This window comes from Lepeophtheirus salmonis, chromosome 13, assembly GCF_016086655.4.
Source record: "Lepeophtheirus salmonis chromosome 13, UVic_Lsal_1.4, whole genome shotgun sequence".
In the NCBI taxonomy this organism is placed as follows: Eukaryota; Metazoa; Arthropoda; class Copepoda; order Siphonostomatoida; family Caligidae; genus Lepeophtheirus; species Lepeophtheirus salmonis.
The window spans coordinates 37,272,444-37,297,592 of record NC_052143.2 but is presented as its reverse complement, the minus strand read 5'-3'; the positions used below and the strand labels follow the sequence as shown (position 1 = coordinate 37,297,592).

At 32.8% G+C, this 25,149-nt stretch overlaps 2 protein-coding genes across 5 annotated transcripts; both read left to right on the top strand.

Annotated features, from left to right (window-relative positions):
- The first annotated feature begins 511 nt into the window (after positions 1-511).
- Positions 512-11,253, top strand: LOC121127835 (secretory phospholipase A2 receptor). Of its 4 annotated transcripts, XM_071892698.1 has the most exons (20): positions 553-1,150; positions 1,228-1,327; positions 1,445-1,537; positions 2,787-2,869; positions 2,945-3,060; positions 3,120-3,200; positions 3,283-3,441; positions 4,018-4,224; positions 4,298-4,480; positions 4,538-4,705; positions 4,943-4,987; positions 5,476-5,694; positions 5,748-5,894; positions 8,103-8,168; positions 8,237-8,395; positions 8,461-8,610; positions 9,219-10,013; positions 10,086-10,201; positions 10,268-10,729; positions 10,816-11,253. In XM_071892698.1, the coding sequence occupies exons 5-17, from the start codon at positions 2,979-2,981 to the stop codon at positions 9,701-9,703; spliced, it is 2,151 nt and encodes a 716-aa protein (XP_071748799.1). In that variant the 5' UTR covers positions 553-1,150; positions 1,228-1,327; positions 1,445-1,537; positions 2,787-2,869; positions 2,945-2,978; the 3' UTR covers positions 9,704-10,013; positions 10,086-10,201; positions 10,268-10,729; positions 10,816-11,253. The 4 variants fall into 4 exon arrangements, with proteins under 4 accessions (XP_071748798.1, XP_071748799.1, XP_071748800.1 ...); XM_071892697.1 differs by lacking the exon at positions 2,787-2,869 and having other exon boundaries at positions 512-620; positions 687-1,150; positions 1,228-2,562; XM_071892699.1 differs by lacking the exons at positions 553-1,150; positions 1,228-1,327; positions 1,445-1,537; positions 2,787-2,869 and having other exon boundaries at positions 2,932-3,060.
- Positions 9,870-11,548, top strand: LOC139907096 (macrophage mannose receptor 1-like). The gene is made up of 5 exons (XM_071893112.1): positions 9,870-10,013; positions 10,086-10,201; positions 10,268-10,729; positions 10,816-10,952; positions 11,535-11,548. The coding sequence occupies exons 1-5, from the start codon at positions 9,870-9,872 to the stop codon at positions 11,546-11,548; spliced, it is 873 nt and encodes a 290-aa protein (XP_071749213.1).
- The last annotated feature ends 13,601 nt before the right edge of the window (positions 11,549-25,149 follow it).

The window sequence follows — 25,149 nt, the reverse complement described above, 5'->3', positions numbered from 1 at the left end:
GTGTGAAACATGGAGATCTCTTCCATGGGCCATCATAGAATTGAGGGGTTAGCCTCGCCAGTTTTCTTTAACTCCTCCGGATCCAGTTCGGCCTTTTTGACAGAGCCCTTCTTCCTCTCCAACGTTTTGGATTTGCTGACAGCATAGATAGTGGTCCTGGAGACGCCCAACTGCTCATAGTGTGGGACTGGAACTTGGTCGGTCAAGTTCAAGTATCATTTTCTCGACTTGTACATAAGCTAGATGGCTCTGTTTTTTTTTTTTTTTTTTTTTTGTAACTAATTGCTTATGCTTTAATATATGGAAATATGAATTAATTTCAATCACTGAACTTTCATTTTATTTTCTTTAATCATATATTTATAAATATTACTTATTTTGTCTCTGGTTCGAAAATCATTTATTTCCATAGGGCGCTTTCCTTTATCCATGAAACTGTATCTACTAATATATCAAGTGGTTAAAAGAAAAGAATAAAATACATATTATTGTCTATTGATATTACGACTGGAATAATCAGGATAAACTTGAAAGGAACACGTCATTTATAAAAATTGTTTACTTAATCAATAATAATAATTCGACAGTGATAGAAGATTGGTTTGAGGAACTACGATTGCGTGCGTTCGTACATTCATTAAGAGATACAAAAAAGGATTGACTCTTTATCTCTCCCTCCCTTGAAGATTTGGCTTTAGATAAATGGTGATCTGTTATTAAAGAGTATTTAATAATGACTCTTGATGGTCAGAGTTCGAGTTCGCTGTTTATGGCGGAATAACCCTTGTTGTATACCGTGGAATGTTACTCCACTCACTTCTTTAATAGTGGTCTCGGCGTGACCGTTAGACTTTGTACGATTATGGACTTTTATATAGAATACTTAAATTTCTGTAGAAACGTTTGAAAATTATTTCGGAACTTTGGTTCAGCGTCAGTTCTCATATTCACTGGGATCCTGTAATCATTTAACAATTCCTTTAATCCTCTACTTACCGACTGTGTCTTAGTATTTTTGAGGGGAGAAATTTAAGTCCATCCTAAATAATGATCGACTAATCCCATGTATTCTTTTCCTTTAGCTTCAATGAGATCCATGGATACGGGCAAGAAGACAATGACTCCTTTAAAGATTGTTTGGATTGAGGAGGTGATAATTCTATACACTTTTAACATGATTAAGCAATTTATTTTGTATCGTTATTAATGCAATTCCAAAAATATAAGGATTTATCTCGTTCGCTTGTTTTCCTAATGCCTTGGCAGAGAAGATGCAGCTCAGAGAGGATTTTTTTTCCGGCAGTTCTAATGGATGCGTTGAAAATGGGTAATTATTAAACCTGATATATTGATGCTAAGATCAGACCACTATTTAGTGAAGATGCGTCCAGTGTGGTGATCAAAGCTATAGATGTTGCTTGATAGTTGTCATCTTTTTTTGCAGAAATTAAACCTTAGAGTCCAGGATCATCGTTGATGTTTCTGACTCTTAACGACTTTTCGTGAGAAGTATCTTCTTCTTAATGAGCAAATACAGGTGAACGAGAAAATGTATCAGCAATATAATGTCTCTTCCCCGGTATTCCATCAATCTTAAACGTATAACCAGGGATCTTCCTGTTAATTATTTGAATAGGACTATTTTCTTTAATAGCTAGACTTTAGCTTTTAAAAATGTTTATATGACATTTATGATCAGTTATGATTTGAAATTTTAATCCTTTATAATAAAATTTGCATTTAAGGATTGCCATTGGATAGAGAGAGCCTCCAATAATGTATAATGACGGTCCTATGAATATACTGTACCGAATACATCAGGACTTTTACAACAATAATTTAATATATTAAAATAATAAATTGATTTAATATATCTATCAAACTGTGTATTAGGTTGCACTCTGTCCCTTGATACAACAAAAACCGGTGAAAGAAACAGAATGCGCTGCTTGTATTTTCTTTTTCAATAGTGTGATTCTATATTTTTCACATCTCTGGAAAAAATGTCTTAACTGTAGTGAGCATTTAATTTTTGTGGAACCGTTGAAAAGGATGTAATCAATTTATTTTTTTAACATCTTTTAGTTCAAATAAGGCTCTATTTCCTCCGACACAATATTGTTCGCCAGATGTATTAAGGCCCATTTGAGCATGGGAGACGAGTAGAAAAATTGACCAAACGACGAAATGAATGTTGTTAAGGATCTAGACTCAAGTAGTATTTTTTTTTTTTTTTTTTTTGCAATGATTTTAAAGTTAAAATTATTCCTTGTTCTTGAATTTGAACTAATGTCTTTTTTTAAACCCATTTTGCCACGAATTTGAATACCCTCCCCTCTCTCACAATGTGATAATTTTTTTTATTCATAACGGCATTAAAATTGATTTTAATTGAGGGGAAAGTGAACTCAATCCACTACAGCCTACCCTATGCGGACGCCCCTCTGACTCACAAAACAAATCTACCTACATTGGAAAATAAAGAATCATGTTCATATTACCAAATGGAAAAACTGCTCTACTTTTTAGTACATCTTTTATGCACCTTAAAATAATACACAGGTTTCTTTTCTTTAGCATCCTGACAAATAATATTATTTCCAACCATGTACATCAATATAAAGTGATAATATTTAATTTAGCACACAATTGAGTAATTTTATAAAATTATCGTTTTTGCTTAAAAAATAGGCTACTCGTTCAAATTTAGTCTATTCCAAAAATATTTAACCCTGGATATTTAAACCATTAAATATATTATATATTATATACATATGTACAAATAGCCGATTTTGCTTGAGCCTACCTGGAAACACTGACAAAAACATTACAGTAGTTTGCTTCCCTGTCTTTAAATCGTGTTTAACCGGTTAGTTATGAATTTAATTTAATTGAAAAATTAAAATTAAAAGTTGGAAAAAGTTTATTTCACATTTATATTCAGTTTTTAAGTACGTGTCTGATGAAAAGCATCAAGAATGCGCAGGGAAATGCTATTAAGACTCTATATATTTCATTTCTTGATCGGAATGGGATCCTTCCAATATAACATTTTCAAGTGTAAGTATCCTCTAGTAACTTACCTGTATATAAATAATATTTACATCAATTAAAATTAGATAATGGAAAAGAAATTTATAAACTAGAAAGTATTAAAGGAATTCCAATGGGAGGCTTTAAAGGAATCGATTCAAGGCGCGGTAAGTTACCTATTAAAAATTGGATGAAGGGGTTAATGAATAATTTCTATTGACGTATTTATCTATTATGCTGATAAAATAGTTCGGTGTCCTAAAGGATGGATATCTTCATATCTTCAATGTTTCCAATTCCAAACTGAGTTCAAAAACTTCAATGATGCTAATGATCACTGCGGTAAAGTTCATCCCAGGGCAACTCTGGCTAATATCTACGACAAAGAAACCAACAACTTGATCACTGGTGAATCACTCATAAAATAATACAAGTCTCTTTTTAATCTTAGGCATGGGGGGTTCTTACTTATTGCTGGGTTTGGGAACAAGGAAAATCTACGTTTTTTAGTACTAGAATCTGTTAAATGGGATAAATTATTTTTCAAAGTCCATTTTTTAATTTATTCCTTCTTTTTCATGCCTGATCAGAGACTTGTAAAATAGTTGTAAATTTAATGTAGAGTATTTTCTTGATTTTTAATCCGGTCATTTCAATACTGTAAGCTATAAATAATCAAAACTTAATCTATATATATTCAGTATCCTTATATAGTTTTTTATAATTTATTATCATAATATCAAAAAAAAGCTATATGACAGGAATATATCGGGGAGATAATTAGGGGGTTGGGGGGGCTCCTGTACTTTAATGGAGGGAGAAACCATGTTTGGAGCATGTTTATCAGTTGTTTTTTTTTTTTTTTTTTAGCTAAATACTCATAGTTTAAAAATGAAATCAAAATCACTTCGGGAGACAGAGTTTAAACTGCTGAATATACCTATAATTAAATCTTTAAATTTATTCTACAAAATGTGTGTATAGGACTGCTGAATAACTACAAAGTTTTTATTGGAGTCAAAGTAGTTGGAAAGGAACCACAATGGCTTAATAAATTAAATTTGACATATTATAATAATACAAATTACTCATTTGATTCAAAGAGACTCTGTTTGATAATTGATTCAGATGGATTATGGAAAGGGGCAAATTGTAGTTTTCCACGTAGCTACCTCTGCTCATTTGATAAATGTACGTAAAAAATATGCATTGCATACTAACATAAGTGGTCTTTTATTAAAAAAAAATGATCTTTTTGTTACAGTCACCTGTCCTCCTGGTTATTACCATAGTGATTTGTCTTGTGTCAAACCTATTCCATTTTATGGCAACATTCAAAACTTCGATTATATTCTTACTGATTTTTGTCCTCAAGATCACCCAAATTCACGGTTAGGTACATCACAAAGGAAAAGGTCCTTAGAGATGTTTGATTCATTTTTCTATTGTAAGTAGATCAACAAAAATTAATAACACACTATTTCATTTTTTTATTTATTTACAGGGAATGGAGAAGAAAAGAATGAAGCTGTAACGTTAGGACCGGCAAACTATTTAAAAAGTTTAGATTTCTTTTATGATCCATTCAATTCTATATATTACTCTAATGGAATAACAAATCAGATTACCTTTCTTACACTAAATGATACTCATTTCCCAGGATACTTTAGGTGTAAGAATAATTTCTACGCACATTCATACTAATTAATTTTAAGTTATTTTTATTGTCATAAGATCTTATTATATATTGCTAAATATTTTACTAAACTAATTTCTTAGACCCCCCCTTCACGTTATTTGGAAGGTTACATTAATCCATTTCCACATATTTAACCATTTGAATACAAACTTTTCATACTAAAAATATATGAAAAAGAACAACGTAGAAATTATTCTTTAAAAATGTTAGTTAGAATTAAATATCTCGTGAATATCATGTGTGAGCTACCTCAGGGTATGTAACAATTATTTAACTTATATATTTCCCATATAGGGGTGAACTTGTTTATTGGTATTGCCAATGTATCCACATATGATCCAAAAGCATTAAAATATTCTCATAATGTAAGATCGAAATGGGAGTAAGTATATATAAACACCAGATTTATAACTAATTATACTAAATCAACTTTACCAACGTGGTATTGTTACTATGGCCAGTCTATCTTAGCTAATCTTAAAATTCAAAATAATCTGGAATGAAATTATCAATAGTTTTGTAAACCTTTTAGCTTTTAATTTAAAGATACTTCTCTGAATGAGTAAATAAATTGGAAATATTTAACAACATGATAAATATATACATACGAGTATTAAAGATGTTTAAATGAGTTATTCAAACTTAATAACCATATATCTAAATATACAACCATTATATCAGTTCACCCCTATAAAAGTATGAATTTGATTAACTCACGAGTAAAATGTGATTGATTTTTATAGAAGAATTTCACGGAAACTGCGGCTCTAAAGATTGGATTGAAGATTTCGAGTCTGGTAATTGTTATTTGAATGTGGAAGAGGATAAGGATTGGAATTCAGCAGAGAAACATTGTATTTCACTTGGAAAAACGACTAAAGAAGAAGTGCATTTGGTATCCATACCAGATCCTCGTATGCAATTTTACATAGAAACGCTTTGGCGAGGTGATACACTTACGCGTGAGTTCCCAGAACTATGGATTGGATTACAAAAAATAGAAATATACCTTTAGGATGGTCCGATGGGACCCCTGCAAGTTATTTATATTTACGAAAAGAACAAGAGTACGGCTGTGCAGCCATGGATCTTTTCAATCAATATGGTCTATGGTATTTCACTGATTGCAAAAAAAAGAAGTATTTTATTTGTCAAAAAAAAGGTGAGAATTTTATATATAAAAAAAATCAATCTGTGTGTGTGTGTCTTTTATGGGGGCCCATACTGCTAGGCATAGGACGCCGAACCTTTCCCTTTTTGAACTTTGTCAGATTTAAACGGGTTTACCCATTTTTTGGGGGGCGGGGCTGTCTTATAAATGGGGCTTTATCTATACCCAAATCATATAAAAATATTTTTGGAGCTCAAGGAGACTAGATTTATAAATTAATAAGTGACCGACGTCTCTAAAAGAACTATATGAATAAGGACGTTATCAAAATCAAAAAAGTTATGAGCATAATAAGTAAGATATGTAAAAATTGCATTTTCTTTTTTTTCAGTTACAAAAAAAAAAAAAAATGCATGAATATTTGTTTTGTAGACAAAATAAAGTTTTTAGAAATTCGTCTGGAAATTTGTTTCCATATAAACTTGACACAAAAATTGATGTTAAACTGAATATCTGACATTTTCTTAATAATTTTTTCATTCTTTTTATCAAAGTTCAATTTTCCATTTTTAAGGAGAAATGCCGCAAAACGATGCATTTTGGATATAAAATTGTGTACTTCAACACAATATGAATTTAGTATTTTCATATTCCAGTAAATTTTAAATTTCAAACTTTATCTAATAATTATACTAAGTTTGAAACATCTTGCCAATTCAGTGAGTAGGATGACGGGGACAATAGTACACTTATTATATATATAATATAAATATTGGCCATATTATTTCTATGAAGAAATTTTGTCTATCATATACAAATATATAGATATTTTTTTTTTTTTAATAATATTACTAAGTAATATTATAATGCAACATCGAATATAATACTGTGTAGGATTTTAATATTATGAATCACCTACATATGTCTAATTAATTAATTTTTTTTTTTGGATAATTGATATTATGGGAGATAAATAGCAGTTAGTATGATAAACTTAATTAGCTAACTACCAGATGATTTTGCAAGGTAACCACATATACGATGTGTTGATAAGATATTTTTTTGCTTTTGTTTACAATTGTACTGGCTATTTTGATGACGTCACAGATGTGTCCATTGAATAGGAAATTCAAATTTATATGACTAATGGTATTAATACATCATATATTAGTATTTTATTTTCTTATCAGACAATTCTATAAGTGTAAATTTTTATCCTCAGACGATTACGGTACTAAAATTGATTAAAATTATTGGTTAAAAGTTGTTTTGAAAATTAAAAAGTAGTTCAGTACATACATTTTTAAATAAATATCCAGAATTTTCCTGAAATTAATAATACATTCTATATCTTTTAAATGAAATAGTTTTTACTTAGAGTAGAGGACGAAGTAGACTTGATATAAGGAGAAAAGGATTCAATAACTTCAATTAAAGTGCTGTGGATGAAGGATTATAACTATCCATCTTCCTCACTGAATCTTTTGAGTTGATTATTTTTCCATTTTATGGAACTCCATAGTTCTTATATGTAGAAGTATATGATGATGATTTCGTAAAATATCTGGAGTAATTTATGTATTCTTGAGTATAGATGCAATGATTCACGAGGTTATATCACTTTCATAGACCTTGATATGAAGCGTATTTGCAAAATGCAGGATTCTTCCATTGAGGGAGATGATATCCACTGATTGAGGCACAAAGAGATCTCTTTTACCTGAAGTTGAAAAGAGGATTAGAAGACGTTCTGGATATCCAAACGGAAAAAATATGAATTCCTAGGAATGGAAAGTATGGGTGGATGCGGATGACTATCTTCGGATCCTTTGTACGAAAGATGCATCAAAATCACTATGAATTAAATGTATTTTCACGCAGTTCATAATTTTTGTATCCTCCTTCGGCTTCTAGTATTTATCTATAATGATTAATTAACACTTATGGGTAGTGAGTAACACTGAACTTGGTTCCGTTGTGACGTAAAAAATAAAATTGTAAGCTAACGTCAATGAAACGGCGTTATAAGTTTCTTATCCACACACCGTACATGTGATTTTGGATCTTTTCTGTTTTTTGGGTTTGTCTTTTTGGGTGAAAGGTTGCGTGGTACAAGAAAGGTACGTGAGCTAGGACTGCAGGCCAGACTAATCGGTGCCTTAGCACTATTAAAGGGGGTAGGGGGCGGGGAGAATGATTAGGAAATCAGTCTTAGGACCTATCCTACACTATATCTAATAATTTTTTGTTTTCATACAGGAAAATATGCTCATGAGAGGGATAAAGAAATAAATATGTCTGAAGATGAATTGTCACCTATTCTAGGTGAGCCAATTAATTGATTTTTTTGTTTTGTTTCTAACTCAGAATTTTTTTTTCTTATATGTACATAGATGTGTGTCCTTTTGGATGGAAGCGTTTTAAACGTCAATGTTTCATTTTCCGTAGGAAATCGGCAACTTATGCTTCTTCAGAGAAACATTGTAAAGCCTTAGATAAGAATGCTCACATTGCTTATGTTGACGATGAAGAATCTCGCGAATTTATAGGAAGTACTGTAGTAAAATTTAACTATCTTATAGTGTTGTTAATTTTTTTATATATTTTTCATGATAAGGTCAAATTGATGTATCAACATTTATCCATAAAAATTCACCATTATACTATCAAACAGCGGAGCATTTATGTTCAGTATTAATTCCTCCAGGAATATTTCAATCCCTTCCATGTAAATTAGTCAAACCTTATGTATGCTCTCGTCCTATTGGTAAGAATATTTTGGTATTAGTTCATGCAGGGCCGATGCCAATTTTACGGAATGATATAAAAAAAAATGAAAATAACTTTATTTTTCCTTTGTAGAAATCGCGATTAGATAAAATATTGACACATTTTAATAAAAGGGACCCAAAAAAAGACTTGATATTTTTAGAAACAGGTCATTAAAAAATATGCAATTTCATAAATAAGGAACAGTTTTTATTACTAAGAAATACCTCTTATTCTTTGAAAAAGCCCTTATTTTATTTTCCTAACAAAATGTTATCTGGAAAAATGGGATTTTCAGTTAGAAAATTAGAAAAAATATTTTCTCCCTCCCTTGAAAAATCCCATGACCGGTAGTGTGAACATATATAATTAATCAAGGCTCTAGGAATCAGAGGTGGTCCCCTACAAAAATTCAGTGATGTTGGTGTTCATCATATTTATGTCAGGACCTGTCATAACCCATAAAAAATAGATTTATACATAGTATTAGTATTTGGAAGAGGGTACCAGATTTTTGTACCCTCCCAGCTAAAAATAGCTTCCTACGGCCCTGGTAATTAGTAATTATATAAATTCCATCTTTTTTTTTTCTCTTTCAAAAATCAGGTGACTGTTCTCACATTTTGATTGGAGGTATTTGTTATAGTATTTCAAAAGAATTAAAAACTTGTAAAGAAGCATCTGCAAGTTGCCATCACATGCTGAACGGAGATATTGCAAGTATTCACAAGATTGAAGTGAATGAATATTTTTCCACTCTGGCTAAGAATTTACCATCTTCCAAATTGATGATTGGTTTAACAAAAACATCCGAATGGCATGATAAGACAGATTTTGATTACAATAATAACCACATGCCATCATTTTCTAAGTGTAAAACCTTAACCTATGGGGGGAATTGGATTGAAACATCTGACGAAGAAAAACTCAATTTTCTGTGTTCTTTTCAAATAGATGAGGCTTATACCTGTTTCCCTGGTTGGAAACTTCATGAAAAAAAAGTGTTATCTTTTCTACAACACAAAAAAAGATTGGTTAGAAGCACAAGGAAATTGTATGCTATTGGGTGGGAAACATGTTGGATTTATTGATACAAGCGAAACAAATTTTATTAAAAATAATTATAAACTTCAATTTGGTAGTACGCCATATATCTGGACTGGTATAAAGTCTTCGGAAGAGGAGCCTAATTACTATCCTCGCTTAAAGGACACGAAAGAAAGCTCAAAACACTTTTGGGTTATAGACCAACTTGACATGGGTTTGACGGAGCGCTGTGCGGCAATTGATACAAATAAAGAATTTAGAGCAATAGTTCAGAATTGCTCAGAGGAAATGTATTTTGTATGCAATCGTCCAGCACTTGTGGAAAAATTATCCGCGTCAACTTTTTGTACTAAGGTAAAATTCATAGTACATATTACATAATTTGTGGAATAAGTAATGCATTAAATATTTTCAAAATGTATGAAGGATCAAATTCATTCAGGAGAATATTGCTATGAGTTGTTTTCTGAAAAGTTGAACTTTACAAATGCAGAGGGTCATTGTCTAAAAGAAGATGGACAATTAGTTACTATCCATTCCCAGTAATACAACTATTTGTTTCAAATAGCATGATCTATTCTCATCGTCTTATTTTACTAACTTCTTAGGTACCTCCAAGAAGAAATTGAATTGATACTAAATCATTTTCCACAACCTATTTGGTTAGGACTCCAATATAACATTAAGACTAGAACATTTTATTGGAATGGAATCCCTGAGGATCCACAAAATGAAGATCCTTTCAGAAATTTTGCAGAACATGCAGATATATCTGATTCCCCTTGTTTTTATATTTCAACAAATGGGCAATGGAAAACTTGCTCCTGCAGGGATAAAAAGGCCTTCATTTGTCAATACTTTTCTCACCAGCAGTTGGTAGATGAGTCCATTCTTTCCGCACCACCTAAGATTGTCACGAATTGTGAGAGTGGTTCCATTAAATACGATAATTTTTGCTACTATTTGAGCGAAGAAAAAGCAAATATTACGGAGGCTATGCAAATTTGTAGACAAGATGGTGGTACACTTGCAGTTTTTCGATCCTATGAAGAAGAATTTCAATTGACAAGGTTGAGTATTTTTATAATATAAGTATTATTTGTTATTCTATGTAGAAAAGGGGGAAATCTCTAATTTATGTTTTCTTTGAAATTAGTATGCTTAATTTGGAAGCAGAAACATTTATTGGATTAATTGAAGATCCAATAGTTCTTGAGTATAAATGGGTCAAGTCCCGAGTTCAATATGGAAGCTATACTAATTGGGCCATAAATCAGCACGATTCTTCCAAGGGTTTGTGTGTTTGTCTCTTACATGGAAAATGGAGGAACTGTATGTGTGACGAGAAAAAACAGTTTATATGTATGAATAGTAATTCCTCTTCAAACTATTTTATAATTCTTGTTATACTGCTATTTATAATTGGTAGTCTCATTGCATCCTTTATTTATTATTTTCTGTTTAAAGAGTTTAACTGTTTATAAAAAGAAAAAGAAAATCCAGGCAAAGAAAAATACAAATTTTTGAGAAAATTTATAACTCAATTATGATATTAATATTATAGGACGAAAATTAAAGGATATATATAACAAAACATCCAACATTTATTAAGAAAGAAACAAAATACTGGATGGGGCTAACCATAGAGAAATAGATACATACATATAGAGGTAGGTGACAAGGATTTTTACTTGGCCGCTTAGCTGACATAGACAGAAACGAATAAATATTCTGATTTGAAAGGTTGAATACAGCTGTTGTATTTAGTGAAATTGTAGATAATATATAATAATCCGAAGGCAAAAGTCGAACTTGATTTGACTTGAGCATATCTTTAACCATTTGAATTAATTATTATCTTAAATTTATTTACAGGAAGATCTATTTAGTTTATTAAGTGATCTGTTTCGACATTATTAATTTATCAAGGACATCTATTTTATGCGATTCATTCAGCACTTATAAATAATTTTGTTCAGTTGAAGACTCATTTAAATTGATTTTGTGAAATTCAACGTATTTGCTTTAATTTTTGCTATTATTTTGAAGGATCTTTTGATATCATCGTCATCATGGTTCTATATTGTTATGTCTACTGCTGCTCAAGTAGAAGTACTATACTTTTCCTTAGCTTCCTTTGTCTGAGGACTACATAGATGGCCAGGAATAGATAACTTTGAAAAAGTTAAAGTTATATGATGTTCCTTCAAAATTTGAAGTTATACCATTGAATGTTCCATCCAAGGGTAGAAAACGTCGACTTTCTTAATCTTGTCCAGGAGAAACAGATGATAACTTTGACTATACTAAAAAAATATTGCTGTTGAAAATGAGATGGATCTTATTCAATTGATCAAACTGGATCATTCATGAGGTTTTCTATCTGATAATATCGTAGGAGCAAAAGTATGTGAATTGTTGAAGGATTGCTGGAGAGGATAAATTAAAAAACTACGTTTTCACCAGAAGTGAGAGATTTTGTCACAAATCTTTTTTATTTCAGTACAAAGGTATTTGATTTTGTTTTTCAACTTCTGGCTTTACCGAGACAGTGTACAATCCAGAGATATGTAGGCACCATTCGTTATTATTCTGGATTTCAAATACAAGCACTTGAGGAGCTGAAACACCTGAGCAATGCTCCTTACTTTCAAGAGATAAGTCTCTCATATAGAGGGTATATTTATTAAACAGATGATTGGATTTGATAATAAGCGATGTTATAGTTATGTTTACTTTGGTTCAGTTATGTACTTGGCCCTATTCCGTGATACTGGATGCTCCAGAATTATAGTAGCATTAACTCTAACGTAATTGTGTTTAGAGGTTTTGTTACCCTAGTTCGATATATTGCGACAGTATTTTGTCAGAAAATATATTCCTGTATGGTCAAAATACAAGATGGCGCCAAAATATAAGGAACACTTTTGGCCATCCTCTTTGACTGATTTTAAACCCCTTGACATTACAATGTATGGTGTGGGCGCGGGGAGAAGGGAAATACAGTTTCTAGGTTCAGCAAGGATTTTCTGTGAAAACAGTGATTCTAATAGCTGCAAGTACGGCACAGAGCTAGAGATAGGACGGGTTATGGAGCCAGATCCGAAGTACTCGGCTACAGTATTATTAAACTTGTATTATCCGAAAAGATCTGAGACCCAACCCGGCTTCGGCTACCTAAACATTTCCGCATCATAAAGAAAGATTCATGAGATTTTCCAGATCTTAATAAGTCAATATCAATAGCTCCAATCTTAATCTTGATAGATTTTTTTGTCTGGGACTATCATGAGGCACACATTAATGGACGTTCCCACATAACTAAGGTAAGTCTGGTGGCCGCCATCAATGAATACTTTGCCACCAAGCGAAGGGTCATCAATACCTGCTCTCCCTTTTTAGGTTGTATCGAGGCTGTATATCTAGTAAGCCTCAAGACACCATCTTACCCAAGGATATTTCGCCTTAATAAAAGAGTTTTATAGGTCGTTATTATTAATTTTTGGTTGAAATTGATGTTTCTTTTGAAGTTTTTAAATCAAATATTAATTTTTATTATTATAAAATGCACTAAACCTTTGTTTTTGGTTTGAATAATAATTGAATTATGATCTTGCCTCATACTATGTTTGGTCTTCAATCCATGAGTCTGTTCTAGTATTTAGCTTTAGGTGTATGAAAGGATGCCCATTAGATCTAACACACAAAACCGTATAATAAAAAATACCAAATTTTTACACTATTGACTCCTTGTGGACTTCCTTTCTCGAGGCATTTGGTAACATGGGCAAGGAGTTCCTCCTCAAGTCCTGTAGCAGTCCATGGCCAAGTTGGAGACTGTGGCTGAAATTGGAGTTGGTTGGTTTGAGTGATTGACTTCACTATGGATCCTGTCATGTAAGGAAAAAGATTATTGAATTGTTGGATTAATTTAGGGAAACAAATACCTACAGTATCCTTCAGTTTTTCTGATTTAAAATCTCCCAGCCTGTACTGGTTGGTTCATTGAAATCGGAATACTTACTAATTTAATAATTAATTAAGGCTGAGTGATTGAACTTAATAATCATTTCGATATATTAAAGAATAAATAAATAGTTACGAAAGAAAAATAATCTTAGCTCTTTAGCTTGCGTACAAATCGAGAAAATGAGGTTTGAACGTGATCGATGAATTTCCATTCGAGTACTCCAAGCAGTTAGGCTTCTCCAACACCAACTTCTACGCCGTTAACAAGTTCGAAACGTTGGAAAGGAAGAAGGAGTATGTAAAAAAGACAAAACTGGATCTGTAGGAGTTAAAGAATACAAGGCAGGCCAATCCTTCTTGTTTATGTGGGCCCAAGCAAAAGATATCGGATTTTCACAATCCTTGTGAGGGTGGAGAATCCACTTTTCACGGAACCGATGAAATATATCACTCTTCTCTGTTGCAGGACTCTTTTGGATGATTCTTTGGAGTACTTTTGAACTTTATTTTTCTTCACATACATCCCTGATACCAACCCCCTCGACTATAATTTTAGGTTTATGTCGAGGAAAAGGCCTGAAGAATTCGTCATCCAAACACTAAGGCCTCAAAGTCGCTGTTAGCCAACACGGGGACGCCATTACAATGTACTACATCAGCAGCAGGTGCTAGGCCTTCTGCCGTCCCTCGAAGTCATCATTACTGCAAAGGGATGCTATATTAATAATTAAGAGTGCTTAGACACACATCTCTTATGGTATTAGTTTATTTGAAATTATATTGTTAATTAATTAACTATATCTTTTGAAGTTTAAAATTCAAAGTGCTCATATTCTTATGGGCCACTCGGTAATTCAAGTTGTAGCAGAATATCGTCATTCATGTATCTGCTAACCCTTTCTTCCTCACCAATTGGAAAAAATGTCAATATATCAGTCATTTGTAGTTTGTCAATTGTTAGTACCCTGTGGATTATAATTCTTCAAAAATGGAGTATAAATGTTAGCAAGAGGTATTTTGAAACTCAGAACATCAGCACCTTTTTTCAATGAAAGAAAATGTGTAAGACTTACAACTATATTTTTGTCGTTCTAAATCTCTTTTCACGGAGCACCTTTTTGAGGTTTACATAGATCCAGTAGTTGCTGGGGGCTAGATTTGTGTGTGGTAGCAATTTCCAACCCAATTTGACCAATTTTGCGGCTGTTCTTATTGACTTGTGGCATGGTACATTGTCTTGGTGAAAGAGCAGCTATTTATTCTTCAAATGAGGTCTTTTCTGGATAATTTCGGCCTTCAAATGATCAAACAAACCGATATAATAGTCGCTGTTGATTGTTTTTCCATGTTCCAAGTAGTGAATAATAAAATTCCATCCGAATCCCAAAATACAGAAGCCATAACCTTCCAGCCGATACTTGAGTCTTTGAACGGCTTTCTCCGTCTGCACTCAACTCAGCAGACTGCAGTTTTGATTCTGGATTCAAGTGGGGAATCCATGTTTTATCCATTGTGACGTACTGACGCAAAAACTCCTTACTTCGCGTGAACATCTCCATACAGCTCTTTTAATCTTTTTCTCGTTGTTGCTTTTGCTCTGGTGTGAGAAAACGGATCTGAAAAAATGTTGATTATTTCAGGAGAGAATAAGTGCTCTCAAGATCCATTGTACTCTGATTTAAAAATAGAATACCTCTTTACAATAATGCTTCCTCAAAAAATTCCGTCATTCCTGGAGGATCGTAATGAATATATGTTATCATTTATGTTTGTAAGTTTAACACTATTTTTATAAATTGGTCTGTAGGCCAAGATTAGCCGAAGTATTTTGGTTATCAAAGAGCTTAAATTGATGCCAAGGAATCGACGTAGCTCAATGGACGATACACTTGGGAGAAATTATTCCCTTGAACTTAATTTGCGTAGGTTCGGGTCCCGGTCATTCCTCGGGAAAGATATATACTTTATGTATATAGATTTCACATAAAATTCCTTCTTCAGATGGAGAAAATGTATTCCTATCATGTTTACTTGAACTTAATCAGTGAAACTGCATCTCACCAATTAAAGGAACATGAAAAAAATAATAAAATTTTGCCACCAGAATTACTGTCATTTAGTAGTATTAAATTTTTACTATTGGCTCCAATCAAGTAATTGAAACAGGATTTATTTATTCCGGAAACCCCAACATTCTTAGGACTTCTGAAAAAGCTTTTTTTCAGAATTTTAGCAATAATCATTCACAATAATAAAATAGGATATGTTGCCTATTCAATTTAGTATTTTTTTAATAAAATAATTATCTCTCTAAAACCTCTCAATTAAAAGATATTTCAATAGATATTGAATAGAAACAAAAAAAATGTAATGAGATGTCACCATTCTGATATGATTTTCAAAATAGTGTTAAAAATGTTGTACTATCATTATTGACCATAGACAGAAACAGGTGGTAGTCACTTGTTGCCAGATCCCGACTGTAGATTGGATGTATATGAACTTCCTGGAGCTTCTGGAGGGTCATCAAAGATGATTTCGTCCCTAACATTACCTTAATGAAACACGCTTCCTCTCCTTTTCATAATGCTGGCCTATTCTGTTCGATTGCCTGCTTCAAACAGCCAATTTGTTCGCAGTAGAGAGCAAAGTTGAGCGTTTGGCCATAATATAGCAGCTCAAAGTAGATTATTCTCATGCCAATCACACCAAACACACAGAAACACTTTCCAGGGAGTAAATCCAGGCTTAACCATGGTATAGGCAACTTTGTTGGCTTTCCACTACGATCTCCGTAACTTTGAATTTGACGTAAGTGATCTATTTTTCATCACCAGTCACAATCTGCTTCGGAACTGGATCGATTTGTTTTGGATTCAGCAGCGATTCGAATATGGAAAAGGGGTCCTTGTTATTTTTTTTGTGTCAGCTCTTGCGGCACCCAAAAATTGAGTTTATTTTTGTGTTCAGTCTTTTACAAAAGGTTCAAAACGGTTTTACGATCGATGATAAACTCCTTTCAAAGCTACACGTGCTGGCATAACGGTCTATCTCGATATTTTCCATGATTATATCGACATTTTCCTCAACAAATCTCCCATTGCGTGGTGCATCATTTTCCTACTACACCAAAACAAAATACCCCGAAACGAAAGACTATCCGCCCTGTATACATCGCAAATTTCCTGTGTCGCATGTTAAATATGGGAAATTTCTTCCTTTGAATCCTCTATACTCGACGCAACATAATTGAGGACTGTACCAACTAAAAACAATACTGTTAATAGTATACAATCACACATTTACAACGCCTTATCCTAAATCCGATGGTACCAATAAAGAAGAATATATACTTAGTTTAAAAAATGGGCGGGAAATACGAAATTAATTTCTCTACAGCCTAGTAATATTTTTTTAATTTAATTTAATTTGGTATTTGTTTTTATTAAAATCGGATGATTAATTTAGGAGGAAATACATTAAAATGCAAATCGTCCTAGCTGTTAAAAAGAGCCTGCACCCTCTATGGCTAGTTGAAACATTAGAAACTTAAACGTATCGTGAAGGATGAGCAAGTTAAACATTATTTTGTGTAGTATTTTTAGTAGTATTATTGGTAGGTAGTATTGAAGTAATTTTGTGATTGATTAAGTAAGTAAGCTAGAATTCTTATATAAATCTTTTGGGATGAAGCAGTGTTTTTTAAAATGAGTAATAAGCAAATCGTAACCTTGTTTTTACTTCCTTGCAAATGAATACTGAATTGGCAAATTGGATTTACATGACCATATTTATACATGTAAAGGCAAATTGATATAATTTTTATTCAAATTATAAAATCATCAATTAAATTTGTCAAGTCAGAAACATGATTGTAAAAGTTTTCGTCTTTGATCTCAATTTGTGTCAATTCATCACAATCAATAAAATAAAGTTGCACTCCTTTGTAATGTTAATTATATCAACTTTTGCTTCCTTCACTCCAACACGATGTTCCATTAAAGGGTTTAGGGCATTTCATTATGTTACCATGAGATACAATTGGAGGTTTCAATGAGTTGATATAATTTGACTGAACTGATGAAACGTTTGCTTTTTAATAAACAATCCTGCTAATTGTCGTGAAAAAGTCTTTAAAATATAATCTTGATTCAACATTAGAGCCATCTAGCGAGTAAAAATTAATTTATGAAAACACGACACTGGGTGCACTGTATGTATTTCTCCCTAATTAATATACCACTATAATATATAATTTTTGATTTTGATTTTTTATACCAGTATATAATTTTTGATGAAAATCTTGTGTATAAAGGGCTTGTTAAGAATAAACGAAAATCAGCATGGTCCCCCTTACAATTGGAAAATGTTTCGGAGAAGATCAGCTACAATCAGCTGTGACAAGAACATAGGAAGCAATAATAAAGGACATTGGCAAGAACTATTCCCATGTCGATCCCCAATTCTAATCTGAGTCCAAGAAGGACATACAAATTATAACTCTGCAACAAATCATCAGGATTACGCTCTGTCTTTCATGAGCACACACGAATCCTCCCTCAGGTTTGGAATATAATTGAATCTATTTAGGAAAGGAAGTTCACCACACAGGAATTCGGCAAATGCGGAGGGTAACACTACGGATTTCCATATGGGTTAACTTCTATATTATTAAAACAAAATTGGTATGTTCGTCTACGCCTAGTAACTCTGGGTAATGCTAGCTACTACCACAAGTTACTCATATTTCACTACTGTTTTCATAATTATTTTCAAAATAGTCCATTATTCCTATTCACGATCCATTGTTGAAGGTCAGGCATGCAACAAGTCCCTCATTTATAGCTAAAAAATATACAATTGAATATTTTGTGTAGGCATTGTAGATTTGAATATATATATATTGACGGATCCCTCTTTGGTTTATAGAAAGAGAAAAAACCTGGTTCTGAAACAGCATTAATAATAAATACTGTATCAATATTTGGACTAAAAGTTGTTCATCTATAAAAATAATAAACAGTGTGCGACTTTATTCTTGTTATTTTTTCTATTATAGTATAATTTAGCAAACTTTAATTATTTAGAATATTCATGGGTGATTTGGTAAGTAAAAGCTTCCATCGTTGAGGTTGAAAACTGTCGAAAGATGTACTCAGAATGTTTACTTCGAACCTTTTTGGTCTTGTTAGATCCTATTCTTCATAATTGCGATTGGCGGGTACGTCGAGTTTGACCAGGATGTATGAATAGACCCCACAGAGATTGAACACCGTATCTCACACTGATATTCACATTGATCACATTTGAGCTCTAAAACTCAGTGGCTCAACATAGGCAACGATTCAATAGGTACCACCTCTTCACCTCTTTTATGGACCGTCGCGTCAACCATACTTTCTATATATTACATATACAGCATATACACAAATCCAAAAGGCAAAATCCCCTGATCCCAAGTAACAAAAGCCCTGTAACAATTGTAAATTGAAAATCCATAGGGAAATTCAGTTTGATCTCTCTAAGAATCTTTACTCCACAAAACGTAACAAAGTTGAAAGAGATTAGTTCAAAAAAGTTGTCAACTCAAAAATGGGCATGACCTAACAAAAATCCTTGTAATTATCTTTGATCGAAAATAAATAAAGGATAATTAATACATTCTGTGTCTTGTATTTCTATCTCTTAATTATGTATGTACAACTACATAATTAAGAGTCAAATTGCCATATTTATTATCCATTCAATCTTGTATGTACCTAAGTATTTATATTATAGTGAAAAGTTAGCTTTTAAAATGCACTTATGCATTGAAATATAAGGTAAACGTACATTTAAAAAATTAAAATATCTTCCTTCTGCAATGATGTGAAGCTTTAACGTGGCTAGGGGATTTCAGCCTATTTTTCATAGATGTTTTAAATTTCTAGAGACACCATTGTTGACTTCAGCCACTAGTATGGATATGGCCTCATCTTGCTGCCACAAATATTCCCCTTTGTGATCCAGGGGTTCGGAACATCACAAACAACCGGATATATCCATTCCTGTTGACTTTTGGGCCATTCACGAAAAAATGGGAAGGCATTGTTTTCCTATCACTTGAAATGATCCCAAAGACCCTAGCACCTTTCTTATTCTTGATGATTGCATCTTCGTTAACCTTTTCCCGTAATTGCTTCCATAATCAGCAGGTCTTAATGTTCGACAAATTTCCCCTGTTGAAATTTGTGCATTTAACAAATCGATTACCCTTATTCTTTTAACCTCTTGCTCGGACATCTTGATTTGGAATGACGACAAAATCCACCAGTGAGCCCTATATATACGTCATCTAGGAATGACGTCATATTAATTCACATTTGATTACGCCATACCGGATCATTCAACACGGCATCATCCTTATAACACAATATTTATCCTCTATGTTGTTGTAAAATGCTGATTTTTTAAATTTTTCTTCTCCTTATCAGTGTTTCAATGTTAATGAAGTTTTGAGTAAGTTGGTTCAAATAGGGTGTAAGGAATTAGGAATCCTGTTGAAATAATCAAATAAACGGACCATATATCTTTATTCCCGTCTTAAAAGATGTGAAGTCGGAGAATATTTTAACTACTCAAAATTTTGATATTTAAAATTTGAATCACTCGAATTAAATCACTTCAAAATATTAGTCTACGACTCTACATTTCAAACTTTTTATCTAAGACTCTATATTTCAAATTATTGTATCCCTACTCAATAATTATTTTTGATAATGCGGTGGTAATTCGTTGAGACAGGCCTCTTTGGCTAAAATGCAACACTGTTTTAAATGACACCCATTTGTCCAATTTGTTATATTTCGATGTTGAGCCCTAATAATGTATTGTGAACAATTGTCTGAAAAAACCGCAAACAAAAAATGAGCGAAGTCTATCGAGAAATAAAAATCCAAAACATTGAGCAACACAGAACTGCAATTCAGGAGATATTTGTGGGTGGAAAATCACCATCAGAAATCTTTAAAGTGCTTGCCTGTAACTGCTCAACTATGTACTGGTTAACCGTGAGAGGCCCAACAAAAGCTTCCATAAGGTGCAAATCAAGATCAAGAGGCCTTAATAATTGCTTGAGGAAGTTAAAGGCACCATTGAAAGAAGAAACGGATAGGTGACTATCTATTTCCTTGCACATTACTTTCACAACAGCTAGAACAACATGGGCCACTTCGTGAAGCAAGACTTAACCCTTAAAATGACACCTCGTCAGGGGTTGAAGCCTTTGGATTGAGTAAACCTTGTGATTCAGCGCAAGATCCTCCTCAATAAGCTTTGCAGTCTTGAATGAAACATTGGTTTATTTAAATCAAAATTTATGTAATCTCACTAAATACAACATTTTGTCTCATTCAACCTGGATAATTGATAAACAGATTTTCTTAAAAAATATCCAAAAATTGTTTGTATCTAATACATATTTGCAACAAAAGATATTCCATTGTGTTAATCGAAGGAAGTGGTATGTTAAAGGATACAAATTCATAAATTTATTAGACAATTCTATAATCAAAGTAGAAGAAAAGAGAAAGAGGGAGAAGAGAAGAGGGGAGATACAGAGAGATGGAAAAAAATATAGAAATAGAGAATACAAAGTTCAGTATTTATTTCCATCAAGAAAGAGCCTCTTAATGACCTTAGAAGCCTAAAAAAATACTACTGGGCCATGCTTGGTTTTTTATACGTTTGCTTGCTAAATTTCCGACAGATGTGTTGGACCATTTCGGATTCCATGGTGTAATAACACCAAACACGGAATGGAACGACGTAGCTCAATGAACAACGCACATGGTAGAAATTATGCTCTTGAACTCAATGTCCGTTTCTTTGCGTCTCGGTCGTTCATAGAGAAGGAAATATACTGTTGTGACGTAACCGAGAAAGTAAAGAGAATGAATGGCGTGGAGGATACTTAGAGTATGGGTAAAACTTTATTGACATCGTCATACTACAAGGCAGGGACTAACCTGCCAGGATATTTATAGAAGAATACAAAGTACACTAGACACATATACTTTATGTATATGGACTTTAAAGAAGATTCCTAGGTTAGATACAGTAAATATAGTACTATAATGTTCACTTATACTTAATCAGTGCCACTCCATCTGACCTATTTAAGGAAAAAAAATCACCAGTACAACTTGAGGGATGTACTGGTAAAGTTGGATATTAAAAAGGGTACATGATACCAATGGACGCAGCTACGGTGGAGTTTTGAATCACAACAATAAAATAAAGGGCGAGGATTCAAAAATTAGAAAATTTTAAACTTACCTTCCATATATTTTTATTTTGTGGCATTTATATGGCAAACTTTTGGAGCAAAAGTTGGTTATTCAACAATTTTCTAGACCTTTTATTCTGAATGATTGCTTCATTACGGGGGAAAAAAACAACACAGCTGGCCTTACTTTCAAGTCCGAGGACAAGTTGTTCCACATTCAGGAGAGAAGTCTTGTTCGTCTTGCCCTCCAAGACACACCAAACAGAGAAGTCCAGGTGGATCCCATCGGGTGAGGAGGCAACCATGATCTCCCTGCAGAAATGATGAACCTTCTTGGACGTGTGTGTCGGATCGCTGTCTTGAGTAAACACATTGTTGTCCCTGGAGAACGTGCTCTTCAACCATGACAAGACATGGTACCTGAAGACCTTGGAGTAGACGTCCGTGTTGATTTCTCGTTTCCTTTGAAGAAGTAGGGGGACTTTTGTCGGACGCCATGACGCCGAGGACCATGGCCATAGCTGGAAATTTGGTCCCGAAGGTTTTCTTGAACTGAGCTCTGGATTCAGTGAAGAAGCAATCATTTCTCCTGCTCAGAACAGAGCCCTCTTGTCGACTTGTGCGCGGAAGAGATCGCAAAACCACTGCTGTTTTGCTTGTTGCTCCAACATTTTTGATCGAACAAAAACAAAGCAACATCAAATTGTAACTTTTTGTCAGTTCTTTTGAATGCCGCCAAGTAATACATTGCCAAACTTTTAGAACTGAGGCTAGACGGCATCGAACAGGATTCTAATTTTTGAGTTTATCACCCTGTACACCAAAATTTTACCACGCAACGATGTTGTCTGCAACCTTTTTACCACAATCATTTTACAGTGAACCATATTGTATTGCAGCCCCCATCGTCATTGCTCTTGGATTGCTTGAATGAGCTAACATCATTGCTCGAAAAATTGGAAAGCTTAATGTTTTGCCTTACATTGATGTTGTTGATTATTTTTTTCTTTGAAAACAAACATTTTGGCCCCTTGGTCTACAAAAGTAGAGTACTATTGAGACAAACATACCATTTAAAGTCATCATTCAAATTTTTTACAAAATCAAAGAGTAAGTGACTAAAGACTAAATTCCATCCACGATAAAGCAGATCGAATATTTATTAAATAATTATTATTTATCTTCTTAAAATGATATTCCATTTCTGTTTTTGTTTGTTACAAATCTATGTCAAATTAAAAATAAAAGTTTAATGAACTATATTATATGTTGAATCCTTTTTTTTCTCAATATGTTGTGAAACCCAAGCAATTATAGGTCATTAACATAGCTAAAGCCCTTTTGTCTTTGTTTAACGTATTAATTATCCCTTTAATTTACAATTAAAAAAAGATTGATGATATAGTGTTGAGTCAAAATTACCAATTAATTTAATCAGTAGAGTTGGTTTTTTGTTTGTAAATTTGCATACCAAGGCATACTTGTAATTTATCAACACAAAAACAAGATGGAATGATTATTTTCGAAGTCGAGTTTAGATTAAATTCGACCATATTCTTTCCTTGCTACCTTTGACATTTAGAAACTTTGGAAGTATACAAAGTATACATCATGAAGCGATATACACTTGATGAACGATAGTAAATTATCTAAATTCATTATCAAAATAACCGTTTAATTGATTAAAAAAATTCATTGCATCAGTGACGAAGTTCATTTTTGGCTCAATGGCTTTGTTAATAAGCAAAATATGCACTATTGGTTAGGCAGTAATCCACAAGTGCTTCACGAGACATCATTTCATACCATAAAAATTACTTTTTGGTTTGGACTTTTTTGGAAATAAAATGTGTTTAGAGTACTTTATTCAAAATATATATTAGAAAATTTACATTTTAGACCTGTTTTTATATTTTGTTTTAATTATTATCTTTACCTCTCGATCCCGTTCTTTTTTTTCGTAACTTTTTATACTTATTGTACCTTGCTTAAATAATTCAATCAGTTTTTTAATTTTATATGTATCTCATATATTTATTTTATACATTCAAATTCTACTGTAAATTTAAACCGTCATAGCCAACACTCATTGGGCAGCTTAATTTGTCCTTGAAGTTTGAAAAGCCTATAATTGACCTAAAAATGTCTGTATAATTGACGTCACTGTATATTTAGACCTGTTCAAATTTTAACTTTTTTTTTCAAACCTTTTAATATTTAAATTTTTCAGGGTCAAGAATTATACCTACTTGGACTTGGATCAAGCGAAGCCTTGGATCAACATAGTTGCCAATGTGAGGCCTAACATGTGGCAGCAGGACTCGGCTGGAAAAAGTCTCAAATGCCTCTTAGGCAATTTTGACGACTTCATCTTCCCATAATTTTGGCCACCAAACTATCTGGATCTGAATCCGATTGTTTTTTTTTGTCTGGAGCGCGATCGAACAAAAAACCAACTGGACATCTTGCAAAACCAAAGACGAACTAATCAGTGGGATTAAGAAGGAATTCCAAAAATTTCCAAGAGATCAAGTGGCAAAGGCCTGATCCCACTTTTGGCTTCTTATAGACACTGTATTTGAGACTAGTGGTAATGTTAATAAATAAATTGAATCCAAATCCATTAAAGTTTCAGAATCTGGTTTTATTTTTTTTATCTGAAAAATGGTTAGAGAGAAAATTGCGTTAGAAAAAAAAAAAAATATATATATTTTCGTGGGACAGACAGGCTGTGCACCTTGTCAAGTCAAACTTGGTCTAATGGCTATCTGTTTTAAGCGTGCCAGAGTTTTTTATATAGAACTGTTACAAAACGGGAATCCTGTCATAAGAAGTAACCTACAGTTAGCGGTATCCTTTTTAGTTTCCTTTGCCTGACCACTTAGTGTCCTTGGATAGAATAACTCATATGTCAAATTCCTTGTTCCGTGATAAGTTTAACTACAATATACTATTCATGTTTGCAAAATTACATTTCCTCTTAAGTCTAGGAGTCATTACATGTCAAATCAGCCAATTTTTTTCAAAATTTACACCAAGGCTTTTAGATTTTCTTCATTTTTGGAAAGCTATGTTTTACTTCTTATTGACATAACTCCTCTGCCAAAATTTGAGTTCTTTACGATGAGCCGTTCCGAAGTTATTGATGTTTTCGTAAAGGTTCATTTCCCAAATATACACTGGTTTACTTTAGGAATCGAAAACTAATTTAGCTAATATTTGCAAAATTCGTAGAAAAAAAATAAAAATGCCCAT

What these genes read in the sequence shown, in the direction of transcription:
- LOC121127835 (XM_071892697.1), top strand. Translation starts at nt 2,979, where the DNA reads ATGCGCAGGGAAATGCTATTAAGACTCTATATATTTCATTTCTTGATC. An exon ending in AGGAATCGATTCAAGGCGCG is followed by an intron (nt 3,201 to 3,282) that starts GTAAGTTACCTA and finishes CTGATAAAATAG; the next exon opens with TTCGGTGTCCTAAAGGATGG. An exon ending in TGAATTGTCACCTATTCTAG is followed by an intron (nt 8,169 to 8,236) that starts GTGAGCCAATTA and finishes ATATGTACATAG; the next exon opens with ATGTGTGTCCTTTTGGATGG.
- LOC139907096 (XM_071893112.1), top strand. Translation starts at nt 9,870, where the DNA reads ATGGGTTTGACGGAGCGCTGTGCGGCAATTGATACAAATAAAGAATTT. An exon ending in CGTCAACTTTTTGTACTAAG is followed by an intron (nt 10,014 to 10,085) that starts GTAAAATTCATA and finishes AAATGTATGAAG; the next exon opens with GATCAAATTCATTCAGGAGA. An exon ending in GAAGAATTTCAATTGACAAG is followed by an intron (nt 10,730 to 10,815) that starts GTTGAGTATTTT and finishes CTTTGAAATTAG; the next exon opens with TATGCTTAATTTGGAAGCAG.